Source organism: Macrobrachium nipponense, chromosome 17 (genome assembly GCF_015104395.2).
Source record: "Macrobrachium nipponense isolate FS-2020 chromosome 17, ASM1510439v2, whole genome shotgun sequence".
NCBI lineage: Eukaryota > Metazoa > Arthropoda > Malacostraca > Decapoda > Palaemonidae > Macrobrachium > Macrobrachium nipponense.
In genome coordinates this window covers 53,673,490-53,688,588 of record NC_087210.1, presented here as the reverse complement: position 1 = coordinate 53,688,588, position 15,099 = coordinate 53,673,490, and the positions used below count along the sequence as shown (strand labels likewise).

Sequence of the window (15,099 nt, the reverse complement as noted above, 5' to 3'; positions counted from 1 at the left end):
TTGGTGGACGGGATCTGTCGCCTGCATTAAATCCATGAAGCATTGCCTGCGAATTTTTTAATCTTCAATCTGCCGAGGCAAGAAATTGTTAGCTAAGTAATTACTAGGCAAGTATTATATAAAATTTTATTTTATCATAAAGATGTCATTTTTATAATAAAACATGTCCTCTTCAGATAGTTTTTTGTGAAATAATGTCTTTACTCACAGTGTTTTTTTTTTAAGAGGTTACCCTTTTTCATGGGTAGGTGTGTGCTAGATAATGATTGGGTACCTTATGAAATTAAAAACAATAATTTTTTTTATTCCTGATTTTCACTGGCCTTGAACAGCCTGGGCCACTGTTCCTCTGCACTAACTTTGGGTAGTTTTGATAGTGGTAACCTGATGGGCTAAACTGATTTGACCAATAATTAGCAGTACACTGATAGCATTGAAATGTGATTATTAGCCTTCATGCGAGAACCAGCAATATCAGGGCTGTCATTTTCAAAAAGCTGAAGTTTTAATAACTAGCTCCCAGTTACTGTTATTTGATGCTATCCTTGTTCTACTGAGCATATTCAAGAAATGTTTTATATGAAAAACAATGATTTGTATTCTATGCAAAACTGAAACTTAGAAAAAGTTGCAGTAGCCATGAAGTATGGTAGAAAACTATTTCATATTTTGTGATATTTCTCAATGCAATTATAATGTTTTTTTTTTTCCTCCAGATTAACAATCAGTCAGAGGAAAACTGATGAAGTTTACTTCGGTGAACTTTATGTTGATCGAGATTATCAAGAAGGCAAACAAAATGGGTCCACTTGCAAGTGAGTACTCATTTTGTTTAATATTTCTATAGGATTTTGGTTTAGCTCAGTAGTATTGTCCCCATTACACCATGCACTTCAGATAAGGTGGACAAAAATCACAGAGTGGCAGATATGATAACTGTGGGCCAGCTAGTATTAATCTTTACCAGTAAGAACCTCCACCAGTAGACAATCTTATAGCATTACAGAGAGAAGACAAGTTTTTCATCAATTTGCTATTTATTTTCTGTATCCATTAAGCACTTCAAATATTTCATTCTTACAGATTCTTTTTGCTATTAGTTTTGAGGAAATAAATGTTATTTATAGCTGTTGGACATTCAATACTCACAATAAATTTGCTATAGTATCTCTCTTCAAAAATTATTCCAGGAATTATTCTGTTTAGTGTTAAAAAAGACTGAGGATGGGTTTTTGTTCTCTTGTGTTGTGATTAAATGCAAAATTTACCAACATAATTATTTTTTAGATGCTTGAAGATTCCAACCTGTGTAGTTGTCTGAATTAGCCTTTTATGTTGGTAATTACAGTATATTTTTAAGTATAAGATAACCTTTAAATCATAAAATTAACCCATAAAAATTGGGGGTTGTCTTATACTACCATTTTAAAAATCAAACCTTAAATTCTAAGTGATGTTTATCAGTAAGCTAGCTTCTGTTTGGGTGTGATAACCACTGGCATCATGAAAAGATTCATATTATGAAGTAAACTGAGAAAATAAAGGTAATATGTAAAACCAATTTTACCTTATATATTACTATGGACCCGCCAGATTCCCGTTCTTGGGATTCGTGGACTCACCTATTCATGGATTTTTCTGTGGAACCTATCAAAAAATTATTTTTGCGTTTTTCTGTGGACCGTATCTATAAAATTGTTCCCAGGTCCCGCTATTTGCTGATGTGTATAATATGTGACATTAAATATTATAATATATAATGAGATCAAATCATACCTGTACTAATTGGTGATGAATGTTGATTATAGATGATGATGATATTAATTGTGCAGTGTGATGAATGACGATTAAGGTAGACTGCACAGCAAAGTAGAGGAGTTACATTTCTGAGGGTGCCTTTTCACCTTCTTCAGGAGCTGCCTAGTCAGGGATTTCAGGAGGCTGTATCATATAGAGGTACTTGCACTTTCACAAAGGTGTTATGATAGGGCTTTACTAGTTCACTAACAGTATTGGTAAAATTTGTGGCTCTTTATCCATTCTTATCCCATGCCTTGACCTATGTTTCTGGTTCACTTTCCTGATCAAATTATACAGACCACAAAATTCTTCAAAGTCCTGGTCTGTTGGTGGGATAGTAGCAAAGAGGGCGATGAGTTCTTTTCCAAGAATGACCTCCCCGAGTATTTTACCCAGTTCATACTCATTCTCAATGCAGGCGATTGCACTTTCAGTACACATGGTAATGGCCTGCTACTTCTCCATGACTTTTGCCCTCACTTAACATAACAATCATGTCTATTTTCTCCTTATCTGTCATTAACTGTAAGGGCCTTTAACACTTAGGCTCTTTGCCAGAAGCCTTAGGAGAAGCAGAATGTTTAGAGGATATGTTGAAGAATATCCTTATTGTGTAGTATATGCTGTATCAAACATGGACAAACGATAGAACATTGAATTGCGTTGGGTCAATAGGGCATAAATTGGGCATTGATATTCTGCACATGCTGTAAATTTTATGAAATGTTTTGTTTTAAGATGATTTCTAAGTATTATAGTATGTATGTACATCAAGTGTTTTATGGTGATACTATAAGTACTCAGAAGCATATCTAAAATTCGTAATACAACAGGAATAGGAGGGTATGTATGTTTTCATCTGCGGTACGCAGTATTTTCATGCATACTTACTAAGTATATTTTCATGACTAAATACATTTTTTATGATGAAGAAAGATTTATTAATTTTCAAATACAGTGGAACCTTGGTTTTCGTACATAATCTGTTCCAGAACATCCCACAAAGTCCGAAATGTAAACAATAATTCCCATAAGGAATAATATAAATACAGTTTCTGGGCTTAACCTGTGTCGCCCTGTGAAATGGTTCCTTTGATACTATTTCTTAGGAATAAATATTGCTATTCATCCTAGAGAAAAAAGAAACAATATAATGCCAAGATAAATGGCTCGCTCACCTCTAATAGAAGTGTCGGTATAGTAAGGAGCGAGTGGAATCACTACCAGAGGTCCCTTGCCATTTAGCTTCTTCCTTCGACAAAACCCCGAACTACGGAGGAGCCGTGCTACAGCTCCCGGTCTACTACTACCGTGAGCGCCTCCGACGCCTGAGACGTCATTCCTTCGATAGCGCGCTTTACCATCACACGTTAAAATTTTTCTGTGCTGTGTATTCGCTTATTCTGGATTTATCATTTATTTCAAGATGTCTTCAGCTTCTGCTTCTAAGTTAAGTACTGTTTGGGGTTACTGATCTCATTTTATGATGATCTTCGTGTTTTTTATATATTCGGAGCCTTATCGGCCGGTATGCCCCTCGACCGCATGGCGGTACGGGTTCTCTCTTTCGGTCTTCCATACTGTTAGGGATTTCCCTTCTCACAGTACTTTAGATATGGTTACTTACACATAGTCTCTATATCTTTTATGCAGTTAGCTTATTAGTTAGGCCTCCCACGGGGCAGCTCTTTCCGACCGCACGTTTCGGACCTTAGTCTAGCTACGCCTTACGTTGTTAGGACTTTTTATCAGTCATGGTTTTTGAGAGTTATATCATCTTATTATTCTGATGTTCCCTCTTACCTTCTCTAGTTCCTGATTACCATTAATAATATTGTAGGTACTAGGTTGGGTTGGGCTAACATACACATGCTTCGGTATGTGATTAGCTACCCTGTTATCACTATTTTTACCGTTAGGTTAGGCTTTCATACCCCAATTGTCGATTGGTGATTAGCCTACCCCCCATTTTCTTGAACTAGAGGTTAGATTAGGCTAACATACCCCTTTCTTCGGATCGGCGATTAGCCTATTCTTTTGATTGCTTATTCTTCGTGTTCCCGTGTTAGCCTAGCTTTAAGATATCGCTTTAATTTTATTATTTGATGATTTATTTATAAGTAATCCTATATATAATCAGTGATATTGATGTTGTTCCGACGGCTCTTCCCCACCTCGTGTTTATCACCTGGCTGGGAAGACCACTGGTCGATCGCGGTGAGCCACCCAGTTACGGGGTCCCCCACCCGTCCCCCCATTTCCCCCTCCATACATTGCCATCCACGTCGATGGGTGATGACTCGTTTCTCACAGCTAGCGTCCGAGTCTGCATGAGAGGGGGTGACTCACGGGGCTGGTGGGGAGCTCCCCCCTACTGGTGTTCTCACTCGTCATGTGTCTCGGGCTCGGGACCTCCTCCCCCTACTTCTCCGTCCTTAACTGGCCGCTCAGGGGGAGGGCTCCCCTACCCCACGTACTTCCCTACCCTTTCCCCCCCAGTTCAGTACGGCAGGTGTCTATCTGCCGCTACCGAACATAGAGAGGGGGGAGGGAACCACTGGGTGCCTATCCACTTAGGATAGTTTACACGAGCACTTACTGATATGATGGGTTTTTATTTTTATTCTAATTTATTGTTTAGTACCTTTTGGGTTACTCCGGGGGGTTTTATATTTCCGCCTCTTGCACTATCCCTTGCTTCGTTAGAAGTTTGACATTGCTCACTCAATATTAATTAACTCCGGGCCATACGGAGAACTCCGGGCCCTACGGAGTCCTATTTTTAACCATATAACAAGTGAACTTAGGCGGAGGCAGAGACTTTCTTCCCCCCTCGTAATTTTTCTACATAATATTCATACGGAGCGAGCATTAGAGCTTACTCCGGCATTCTTTTGCATGCCACTTATACGTAGAACTCTATCCGTCGTCCTACTCCGGCACCCGGATATTTTTGCATTTTATACCACGGGCCGAGGTTGTCATTGGTACTCATGTATCCTTTGACTTACAGATGTTGTGCTGCCAGGAGATTGGGTGCAGTGCCATCCTCCAAGACCCGTGCGGTCACATAGTATGCCGCTCTCATGCAGGATGTGCAGTGAAAGTGGAGGATTTTATAGTTTGGCACCACGAAGCCTGCCAAACCTGCTACTTACTAGTAGGCAATGCCTCACTAGTAGTAAGTTTTCTTAGCACTTCCTTCATTCATTCATCACCTGGAATACTTGTTATTATTATATACCTTTCACATATGGGACACATATTCACATAGTCTCAACACAACAGACATTCCTCCCCTATCCTCTCCCTAACTCTAAACCTTTCTTACAGGGTTCTGATGAGAAGAAGAAGGCTTTGTCTACTCTCAAAGCATGGGTAGGGGGTTTTGGCCGGAATTCGAAGGGCCGCCCCTACATTCTTACCCAGGACATGGCGGACCTAGTATTCCCAGGAGCCAAGAAAGGATCAGTGGTGGACCCGATAGCGGCCGCCCCTTTGCTGGCCGACCTCCAGGTCATGATCTCCCTTCAGGATGGGGATTTCCCAGAGGACGTAGCAGAAGACGTTGCGGCAATGAACCTCGACGTCGAACCCATGGCTATTGACTCCATGGGTACAGGTAAAAGGGTGTAGTAGGGGCAGCTTCTGTGGGTTCTCAGGGCCCTTTCCTGAGTTCCCTTTCTCCATCACCTTCCACTGATCCTTCTACTTCCACTTCTTTCCGGGGCTTCACTGAAGACCAGCGGTCTGTCCGACCTAAGGTTGCTTCAGTGATCCCCAAGGCTAAGTCGACCGAGGAGAAATTTAAAAAGTCTCTCCCCAAGAAATCGGTCATCTTGGCAGACACTGTAACTCCGGCTCACCACCCCGGAACAGTTAGGTCAAGGGTGGCCTCTTCGTCTGCGTCGAGGTCCCCCAAACGTAAATCACGTAAGGATCGGGCTCAAGTCCCTCCTTTTGATCCCAAATCCTTTTCGGCAAAACATTCTGGAGCAAGGTGGGAGTGATCGTAGGGCCTTGGTTGACAACAAGGTCGGCTCGGTGCTCTCCCAGCTCTCCAGTTCTGTTACGTCTTCCGGCCAGTCGATCGAATCGCTGGTGGAACGGCTGGCCGCTCAGGAGAATGCCATCGCCGGGATTCAAACCTCGATCGCGGCAGGTTCCCCCCTAACTGTGCCACCTTCTCTTCTTCCAATGCCAGATTCCAGCCAACTGCCGGAATTCAAGATGGCCAACCCTTGGAGGATTGCTTCATATGCCCCGTTTGTCAACGGAATGTTGACCCATCGAAGGCATAGGAACTCGAAGGCGTGAGGACTTTTGAGTTTCCACCCCAGGGACCTTCAACCCCACCATTCATTGGCTACGTCCGGCTAACGGTAAGCAGCAATGAATGAGAGAAGACAAAGTTCCCAAGGAAACAGTGATCCTTCCGAGGAACAGGCACAGCGAGACTCTAATGAGAAGTCTGGAGGAATGGGGAGGGGTGTGAAAATACCCGCATCACAGCCTTTAGAAGTCCCTTCTACTTTTTATACTCCGGTGGAAGGGACTCCGCTACCACTGACCCTTAAGGTAGTGGAAGCAACCTTTCAGGCCGCCCTGAAAGACGAGACGCCCTGCCTCAACTACGAGAGACGGAACCCACCTCTCTCTTAGTCCCAGGCTCCGAGACGTACTTCGAGGGGGCAGTTCCTACTTTCTCAGTAGGAAAACTAAAGGCGGACTGTGCCACCTCTCTCTTTAGTGAGAGACTTCCCAGGTTGTCGGACTCCCTCGTCCAGACGGAGTACGACGCCCGGACTAGCTCGTGAGTATCCCTTTCCTCCATGACTATGGCGGAGATGACGGCTCTTGTATACCAACCAAGAGCCGTTGTTTTAAAGTTTTGGCTAAAGGTCTGTTGCACACCATGCAGTGTGACTTTTACGACTTCCTCATAGCCAGGAGGAATTGTAGGAAGCACGTTCTGGCGGAAGCTACTATCCGCCATGAACCGAACAAACTGATTGCTTCCTCAATTTGGGGAACGGACCTCTTCCCAGCAACCAGTGGTAGCAGAAGTCCTTCATGAGGCTTCAAAGGTTTTAACCAGTGCCCTTCAAAGTCAGGTGGGGACTGGTAGCAAAGCGGAGGCAGGAATCTTCTGGTCCTAACCAAAGGATCAAGAAGAAACCAAGGAAGTTCTCTCCCTTCCAGCCTTCTCAGCAGACGTTGGTTCAGGCAGTCCCCACATCACAAGGGCAACCATCGTCGAAGGGTCAGCAGCAATACCTTGTCCTGACCCCTCAGTCCCAGCAACCTCAACCCTCTACTTCCTTTGCTGTCTCGCCAGCCTACAACTCCAACTATGAAAGCCAGAACTTCAGGCTTTCAATAGGTTTGCGAGGGGTAGCAGAGCAAGAGGTGCCTCTCGATTCAGAGGGTCCGGACAAGGGCTGCAAACAGAGGAAAGAGGTTTCCGAGGAGCAAGAGGTGGCCCGCCCCTCGGCAAACCACAGCAGTGAGAGTCCCAAGGTCAGGAGGGAGGCTGTACCTCTTCCGCCAGCGGTGGGGGTTCAGCCCTTGGGCTCAAAGTATAGATGACAAAAGGCCTAGGTTGGAGTTGGCTAGAGGGCCCTCCTCCTAACAACAGATTCTATCAAGCACCAACAACGGAATTGGTAGAGTATACCAAAGACCTCCTTCTCAAAGGAGTAGTCTCAAGAGTCAACAATTTAAAATTTCAAGGACGCTTGTTCAGCGTGCCAAAGAAAGACTTGGAAAACTGAGAATCATCTTAGACTTGTCCATCTGAACTTATACATTCATTGCGACAAGTTCCGGATGCTGACCGTTTCACAGGTACGGACCTTACTTCCCCGTGGGGCCGTCACAACCTCTATATCTTACGATGCCTACTATCATGTTCCCATAGCCAGACACTTCCGTTCCGTTCCTAGGCTTCAAACTAGGCAACAGATCCTACTCCTTCAAAGTAATGCCATTTCGGGCTCAACATAGCCCCCAGAATCTTCACCAATTGGCGGAAGCAGTAGTGCAAGAGCTAAGGAAACAGGGAATAATGTTAGTGGCTTATCTGGACGATTGGCTTATTTTGGGGCAAAGAACCCCAAAGAATGCAAGGAAGCAACGGTCAAAGTGATCAAATTCCTGGAACATTTAGGTTTCCAAATAAACAAAACCAAGTCCAGACTAACACCACCGGAATCGTCGATTCCAGTGGTTAGGCCTTCAGTGGGACTTGCATCGCACACTCTATCAATTCCGTCGTTGAAAAGGAAAGAAATTGCAAGAGCTACAAAACATTTCTCAAACAACACAAACATCCCGGAGGTGCCAGGAGAGGATCCTGGGCTCACTCAAGTTTGCATCAGTCACAGACGTTCTGCTCAGAGCCAAACTCAAAGATATAAACCAGAGTATGGCGCTCAAGAGCGAATTGCAGATCATGGGACAAACTAGCCTCTATCCCAGCGATCTTACGAAACGTCTCCGCCCATGGACGGGACAAGAATCTTTCAAAAGCATTCACCTCTGCAGTTCCCTCCTCCATCATTAGTGATCCACACAGACGCCTCACTAACAGGGTGGGGAGGATACTCCCAGTACGAAAAAGCTCAAGGAACTTGGTCGTTAACATTCCGCCACCAGCTACATATCAATGTACTGGAGGCCATGGTCAGTATTCCTCACACTGAAACGACTCCTGTCCGCCCAAGGAACTCACATTTCCAAACTAGTTCTGGACAGTGCAGTAGTAGTACACTGCATCAACCAGGGGCGGATCCAAGTCAAGCCACTTGAACCATGTCATGATAGCCATCTTCTCTCTGGCAAACAAAACAAATGGCACCTGTCGCCACTCACCTGGCAGGAGTCAAGAACGTAGTAGCAGACGCTCTATCTCGCTCCGCTCCGTTGGAATCAGAGTGGACACTGGACAGGAGTTCATTCAATTGGATCAGTCTACAAGTCCCCGGACTCCAAGTAGACCTCTTCACCACGGAGTCAAACCACAAACTCCCTTTTTACGTGGCACCAACCTCGATCCTCTAGCATACGCTACGGATGCAATGATCCTCGATTGGAACGAAATGGAAGAATTTTATTTACCTCGTTCCCTCCGGTGAACCTTCTCATGAAAGTTTTAGACAAACTCAGGACATTCAAAGGTCAAGTAGCTCTAGTAGCTCCCAACTGGCCCAAGAGCAATTGGTTCCCTCTACTCCTAGAGTTGAGACTCCGACCACTACGGATTCCCAACCCCAAACTAACCCAGTTAGTGCAAACTCCAGACTGTGTCCGCTTCCTCAAGAATTCAGAAACCCGAACTTTATGGATTTCCTGAAATTTGCAGCTATGAGGAATGCAGAAATTGATCCCCATAATATTCCTCATTCTTGGAATCAGATAAAGAGAATCTACTCTACGGCAATATTGATTCATCTGTCAAGAAACTAGCAGAGTTCCTTAAGATGTCAAATTCCCAAGTCATGACAACGAACCTAGCCATAACTTTCTTCAGATCATTGTTTGAGTTAAAGGTTTAGGCAGAGGCACTATCACTACGACCAAACAAATCAGCTCTTAAAAAGGATCTTCCAATTGGGTTTTAGCATAGACCTTACGGATTCGTACTTTACGTCCATACCAAAAGCTTGTGCTAGATTAAGACCATCAACGAGACCTAAATCAGTCTCTTGGTTCCTAAGTGAATGTCCGCAAACTGGCCTCGGGAACATTAACAATGACTCTTGCAATTATATAACCCTCCTGAGGAAAACCCTATTTTTATTAAGTTTAGCCTCCGGAAGCTAGAATATCAGAAGCTGTCAGCCTTATCAAGGGAACCAGGCCACATTGAGTTCCTCCCCTCAGGGGAAGTCCTCTTATCCCCACCGATCGCCATTTTCTAGCCAAAAATGAAGATCCACAGGACAGATGGTCCTCATGGAAAAATCCTACCACTACCTCAAGACATTTCCCTTTGTCCTGTCACTCATTAAGAGCCTACCTAAGCAGAACAACTCTGAAATCTTCAGGCCCATTGTTCATTAGGAAGGAAGGTGGTACATTATCCCTAAAAGGGATCAGGCAACAAATTTTTATACTTCATTAAACAGGCCAATCCAGAGTCCTTTCCTCGGGCCCACGATGTTAGGCGGTGGCCACATCTATTAATTATTTTTCCAACACATGAATTTGACGATCTTAAGAAATATACAAGCTGGAAATCTCCGACAGTTTTCAAACGCACTCTACCTAAACCCTTAGAAGCCCTCAAATTTCCAGCAGTGGCAGCTGGAACACAGTTTCTCCTGATTCTTAATTTTTCCTATAACTTCTTGTTGCCTTCCCTTCTACCTGCCCCATTGCACCCTTACTTAGTTTAGTTGCCTCCATGTATTGGGTTAACCTTGAGTTTTTGCTATTGTTCATACATTCTAGTTGCATTCAGTTCCATTTCTTTTGTATATATCAACTTATAATCCTGTCTTTGCCTAACTGTATATTTATTGCTTGTTGTTAGGCTAACTAATTTTAAGTTATAAACCCATGTTTTAGGGCTTATACTTTCCCATATTGTAAGACTGTAATTTTAGTTGATTATTATACTATTAACCTTACAAGTGTTTAACTTTACCTTCTTAATTTATCTGTACTGTCCCTCAAGCTTGGTGTTTTAGCATTCTCTGGTACTATTTCACAGGGCGACACAGGTTAAGCCCAGAAAAGGGATTTTTTGACGAAGGAAAAATCTATTTCTGGGCAACGACCTGTGTCGTCCTGTGAAACCCACCCTGTAGTTAGATTATCCTCACCCAGCTTACCCAAGCTTGGAGGCTATCTTCAGGAATGACGTCTCAGGCGTCAGAGGCGCTCACGGTAGTAGTAGACCGGGAGCTGTAGCACGGGTCCTCCGTAGTTCGGGGTTTTGTCGAAGGAAGAAGCTAAATGGCAAGGGACCTCTGGTAGTGATTCCACTCGCTCCTTACTATACCGACACTTCTATTAGAGGTGAGCGAGCCATTTATCTTGGCATTATATTGTTTCTTTTTTCTCTAGGATGAATAGCAATATTTATTCCTAAGAAATGGTATCAAAGGAACCAATTCACAGGGCGACACAGGTCGTTGCCCAGAAATAGATTTTTCCTTCGTCAAAATCCCTTTAATGCACTCCAGATACCCAAAAAATAAAAAATGAAAATATGTTTATACATTTTTTAGGAAATAAACAGTTTTACATAAAGGAAATAATGATACAGTAGTACCTCGAGATACAAAATTAATCTGTTCCGAGGCGCCCTTTGTATCATGAAGTTTTCGTTTCTTGGACCACATTTTACATGTAAAATGGCTAATCCGTTCCAAGCCCTCCAAACACCCCAGTAAATTATATTTCCAGGCCTAAAACACATGTTCTAGGGTTACGACGCCGATCCGACGGAAGAAATATGACTCCAAAAAGGCAAAATACTGTACATACTTGAGTAATATTCAACTGCATGTAATGTTCAACCCCATTTTTACTGCATATATTAGGACTTTAGCATATGTCCCTCAGCAATAAGCCTAGCCTATGTTAGTGGTTGCTACTGTAGCCTAGTCTATGATTCTGACATCTAAACCTAAGAGCTGAAAGCTTAGAATATGCCAATAAAATGTATAGATAATCAGTGTTACTCATTTCAAATAATTATTAATTAATCATTAACTATAATACAGAAAAAAAAAAAAAAAAAAAAAAAAAAAAACTTCCAATCGATTGTTTACACTCAGCTCTTACCCGTCTTACGAGTACCGAACGAACGCCAAGCAATCATTTTTCCTAGCATACAACTAATGAAACTACCAAACAGTATAATAACCATTCATTTCTATTCTTTATTCTATTTTTACCTAATGGAGATACCGAGTTACTGACAGCTATAATGAAACATACGTATACGTAACGTAATATTAAAACAGAAGAATTCTAAAAAATACGTATTTGTTGGCAGTCTGATTTATTTTATATTTTATGATATCTAATTCACAATTTTTTTATTAAATGTATTGCATGTACTCATTTCAAATAATTATTAAGTAACCATTAACTATAATAAACAAACAAAAAAAAAGCTTCCAAACTTCTGTTTACATCCAGCACTTACGAGTATCGAACGATCGCCAAGCAATCACTTTACACAGTAAGCCATAAATTTTCATTATCTCTCTTCAACTACTGAAACTGGCATACAGTATAATAACCATTCATTTCTATTCTTTATTCTATCTTTACCTAATGTTTTTTTTTTATTAAATGTATTGCATGAATAAGTTTTTCAATTTACAGCATCCTTTTACCAATAGAATACTTAAAGCACAAGGGGTAGATGCTGACCAATAGGAGAGCAGGACCTTATGGGGTGACTAGCATCAGGAACCAATGGGAGAGCGGGGAGGATGGTGGCGAGTTTACTCAGTTGGCGGCGCGGGAGTTTTAAAATTGTTCTCGGTGGTCCGGGCGAATCTCGGGACTTTACAGCAACAACCTTTCGTATCTTGAAAACTTTTCGTATGTAGAGCTGTAAAATTTTTCATATTTGCTTTCGTATCTCGAGTTTTTTGTAAGTTGAGCCTTTCGTATGTCGAGGTACCACTGTAAATGTAAATGATTAATGAAATAAATAAATGAACATTTAACATCACTCTCACCTTTATGGAAGACACTTGTTAGCGTATGGAAGCCGGAGAGGGGAGAGGGAGAGGAAAAGGGAGGAAGAGAGGTTGTTGTTTGGAAGGGGAATCTCCCTCCAGAAGGATTTCAGGTATCAACGACCTATCTGGGGTTACTACTTCTCTTCGTTTTTTACGGGCATTATCTGAGGTTACGTCCCCTCTTCATTTTTTACTGGCACTAGGACCAGCTTGAGAGTCACTGGACCCCTGTCACACAACAAAACTGTCCAGAGACATTTGTTTTAAGCATTTCTTTAAAATTTGCTTAACTTTAAACATGGCATTATCATTAACCCTCTAACGCCGAAGTGGTAAAAAAAAAATTGTCTCCCGTGTGCCGGAGGTGTTTCAGAGTGAGCGCGGAAGCGGAAAAAATATTTTTTTCAAAAAATCACAGCGCGCTTAGTTTTCAAGATTAAGAGTTCATTTTTGGCTCCTTTTTTGTCATCGGCTGAAGTTTAGTATGCAACCATCAGAAATGAAAAAAATTATCATTATCATATATAAATAATGCGATATATGATAGCGCAAAAACGAAATTTCATATATAATTGTATTCAAATCGCGCTGTGTGCAAAACGGTTGAAGGTAACAAGTTACTTTTTTTTCGTTGTAATTTACACTAAATTGCGATCATTTTGGTATATAACACATTGTAAAACGATAAAAGCAACACAGAGAAAATATTATCACAAAATAATGCATGAATTCGTAACTCGCTGACGTAAACAAATATTTTTTTCAAAAATTCACCATAAATCTAAATATTGTCCTAGAGACTTCCAATTTCTTTCAAAATGAAGACAAATGATTGAATATTACTATACTGTAAGAGTATTAGCTTACAATTGCAGTTTTCGACCATATCTGACGAGTTAAAGTTGACCAAATGTCGAATTTTTTTACATATATATTTTTTATAAGCAATTATTTCGGAAATAAGAAAAGCTACAACCTTCAAATATTTTTCGTTTTATTCTACATGAAATTGCGCACATTTTCATATATAAAACTCTATGAAATGCCTAATATGAAACGGAGCAAATATTCCGAGAATGGGACTTACGCATTTCGGAGATTTGTGGCGGAGAATCTGCGCGCGGAGGGAAGGAACGTTTTTTTTTTAAATTCACCATAAATTTAAATATTGTGCTAGAGACTTCGAATTTGTTTCACGATGAAGATAAATGACTGAATATTACTAGACTGTAAGAGTTTTATCTTACAATTGCGTTTTTCGACCATTTCGGTAGAGTCAAAGTTGACTGAACGTGGTTTTTTTTCTATTTATCGTGATTTATATGCAAATATTTCAAAAATGAGAAAAGCTACAACCTTCAACTATTTTTTGTTGTATTATACATGAAATTGCGCACATTTTCATATATAAAACTTTATGTAACGGCTAATTTAAAATGGTGCAAAACATTACCACAATCGCACGTATGATTTTTTCGGAAGAGTTACCGCGCGGACGTAAAGAAAATGTAATTTTTTTCATAAATTCACCATAAATCGAAATATTGTGCTTGAGACTTCCAATTTGTTTCAAAATGAAGGTAAATGCTTGAATATTACTAGAATATAAGCGTTTTAGCTTACAATTGCGTTTTTCGACCATTTCGTTAGAGTCAAAGTTGACCGAAGGTTTAAAATTTGTCACTTATCATTTTTTATATGAAAATATTTCAAAATTGATAAAAGCTACAACCATGGGTTGTTTTTAGTTGTGTTGTGCATGAAATTGCGCACATTATCATATAAAATTTAAAAACTTTATGTTAAAACGGCTTAATTTTAAAATGGATGGCAAACATTACCACAATCGCATGTATGATTTTTTTCGGAAGAGTTACCGCGAGGACGTAAGGAAAAAGTTTTTTCATAAACATTCACCATAAATCGAATATTGCTGCAGAGACTTCCAATTAGTTGCAAAATTAAGGTAAATGATTGAATATTACTAAAATATTAAGAGTTTTTTTAGCTTACAATTGCGTTTTTTCGACCATTTTGGTAGAGTCAAAGTTGACCGAGGTTGAAATTTTGGCAATTATCGTTATTTATATGAAAATATCTCAAAACTGATAAAAGCTACAATCATGAGTATTTTTTTGCTGTATTCTACATAAAAATGTGCACATTTTCATATATAATACTATATATAACGGCTAATTTAAAATGGTAAAAAAATTATGTCAAAGTGACGAAATAATTTCCGAGATGTGTCACAGATACTTTTTAGTGCGGTAAGAAAGAAATTCGCGCTTGCGCGCCTGCGTAACGATTGTAAACAAAACAACACCTTGATCCGTGAACTCCCAGCATCCCCCAAGGCACGTGATTCAAGAGTTTTCGGCTGGTAGGCCTATAAGTATTTTTCCGCGAATTTTTAAAAAAATTTTTGAATGTCGACGTAAAATACGTCCAGTCGGCACCCGAGAGACAAAAAATGTCGACGTAAAATACGTCCAGTCGGCGTTTAAGGGTTAAAGATGTTGGAGACATGGATTACATCTTTGTTGGGGGTGATATTTCTCCACAAAATTTTTTACATCACTCCACCTTG

At 40.9% G+C, this 15,099-nt stretch overlaps 1 protein-coding gene across 1 annotated transcript in view; it reads left to right on the top strand.

Annotated features, from left to right (window-relative positions):
- The window catches only part of LOC135196230 (transcription factor SPT20 homolog), a gene marked incomplete in the record, with an annotated part of 603,094 nt that overhangs the window by 267,771 nt on the left and 320,224 nt on the right, over positions 1-15,099 (top strand). The window contains 1 exon segment of the mRNA XM_064222878.1: positions 717-815. Coding sequence (XP_064078948.1) covers positions 717-815 — 99 coding nt within the window.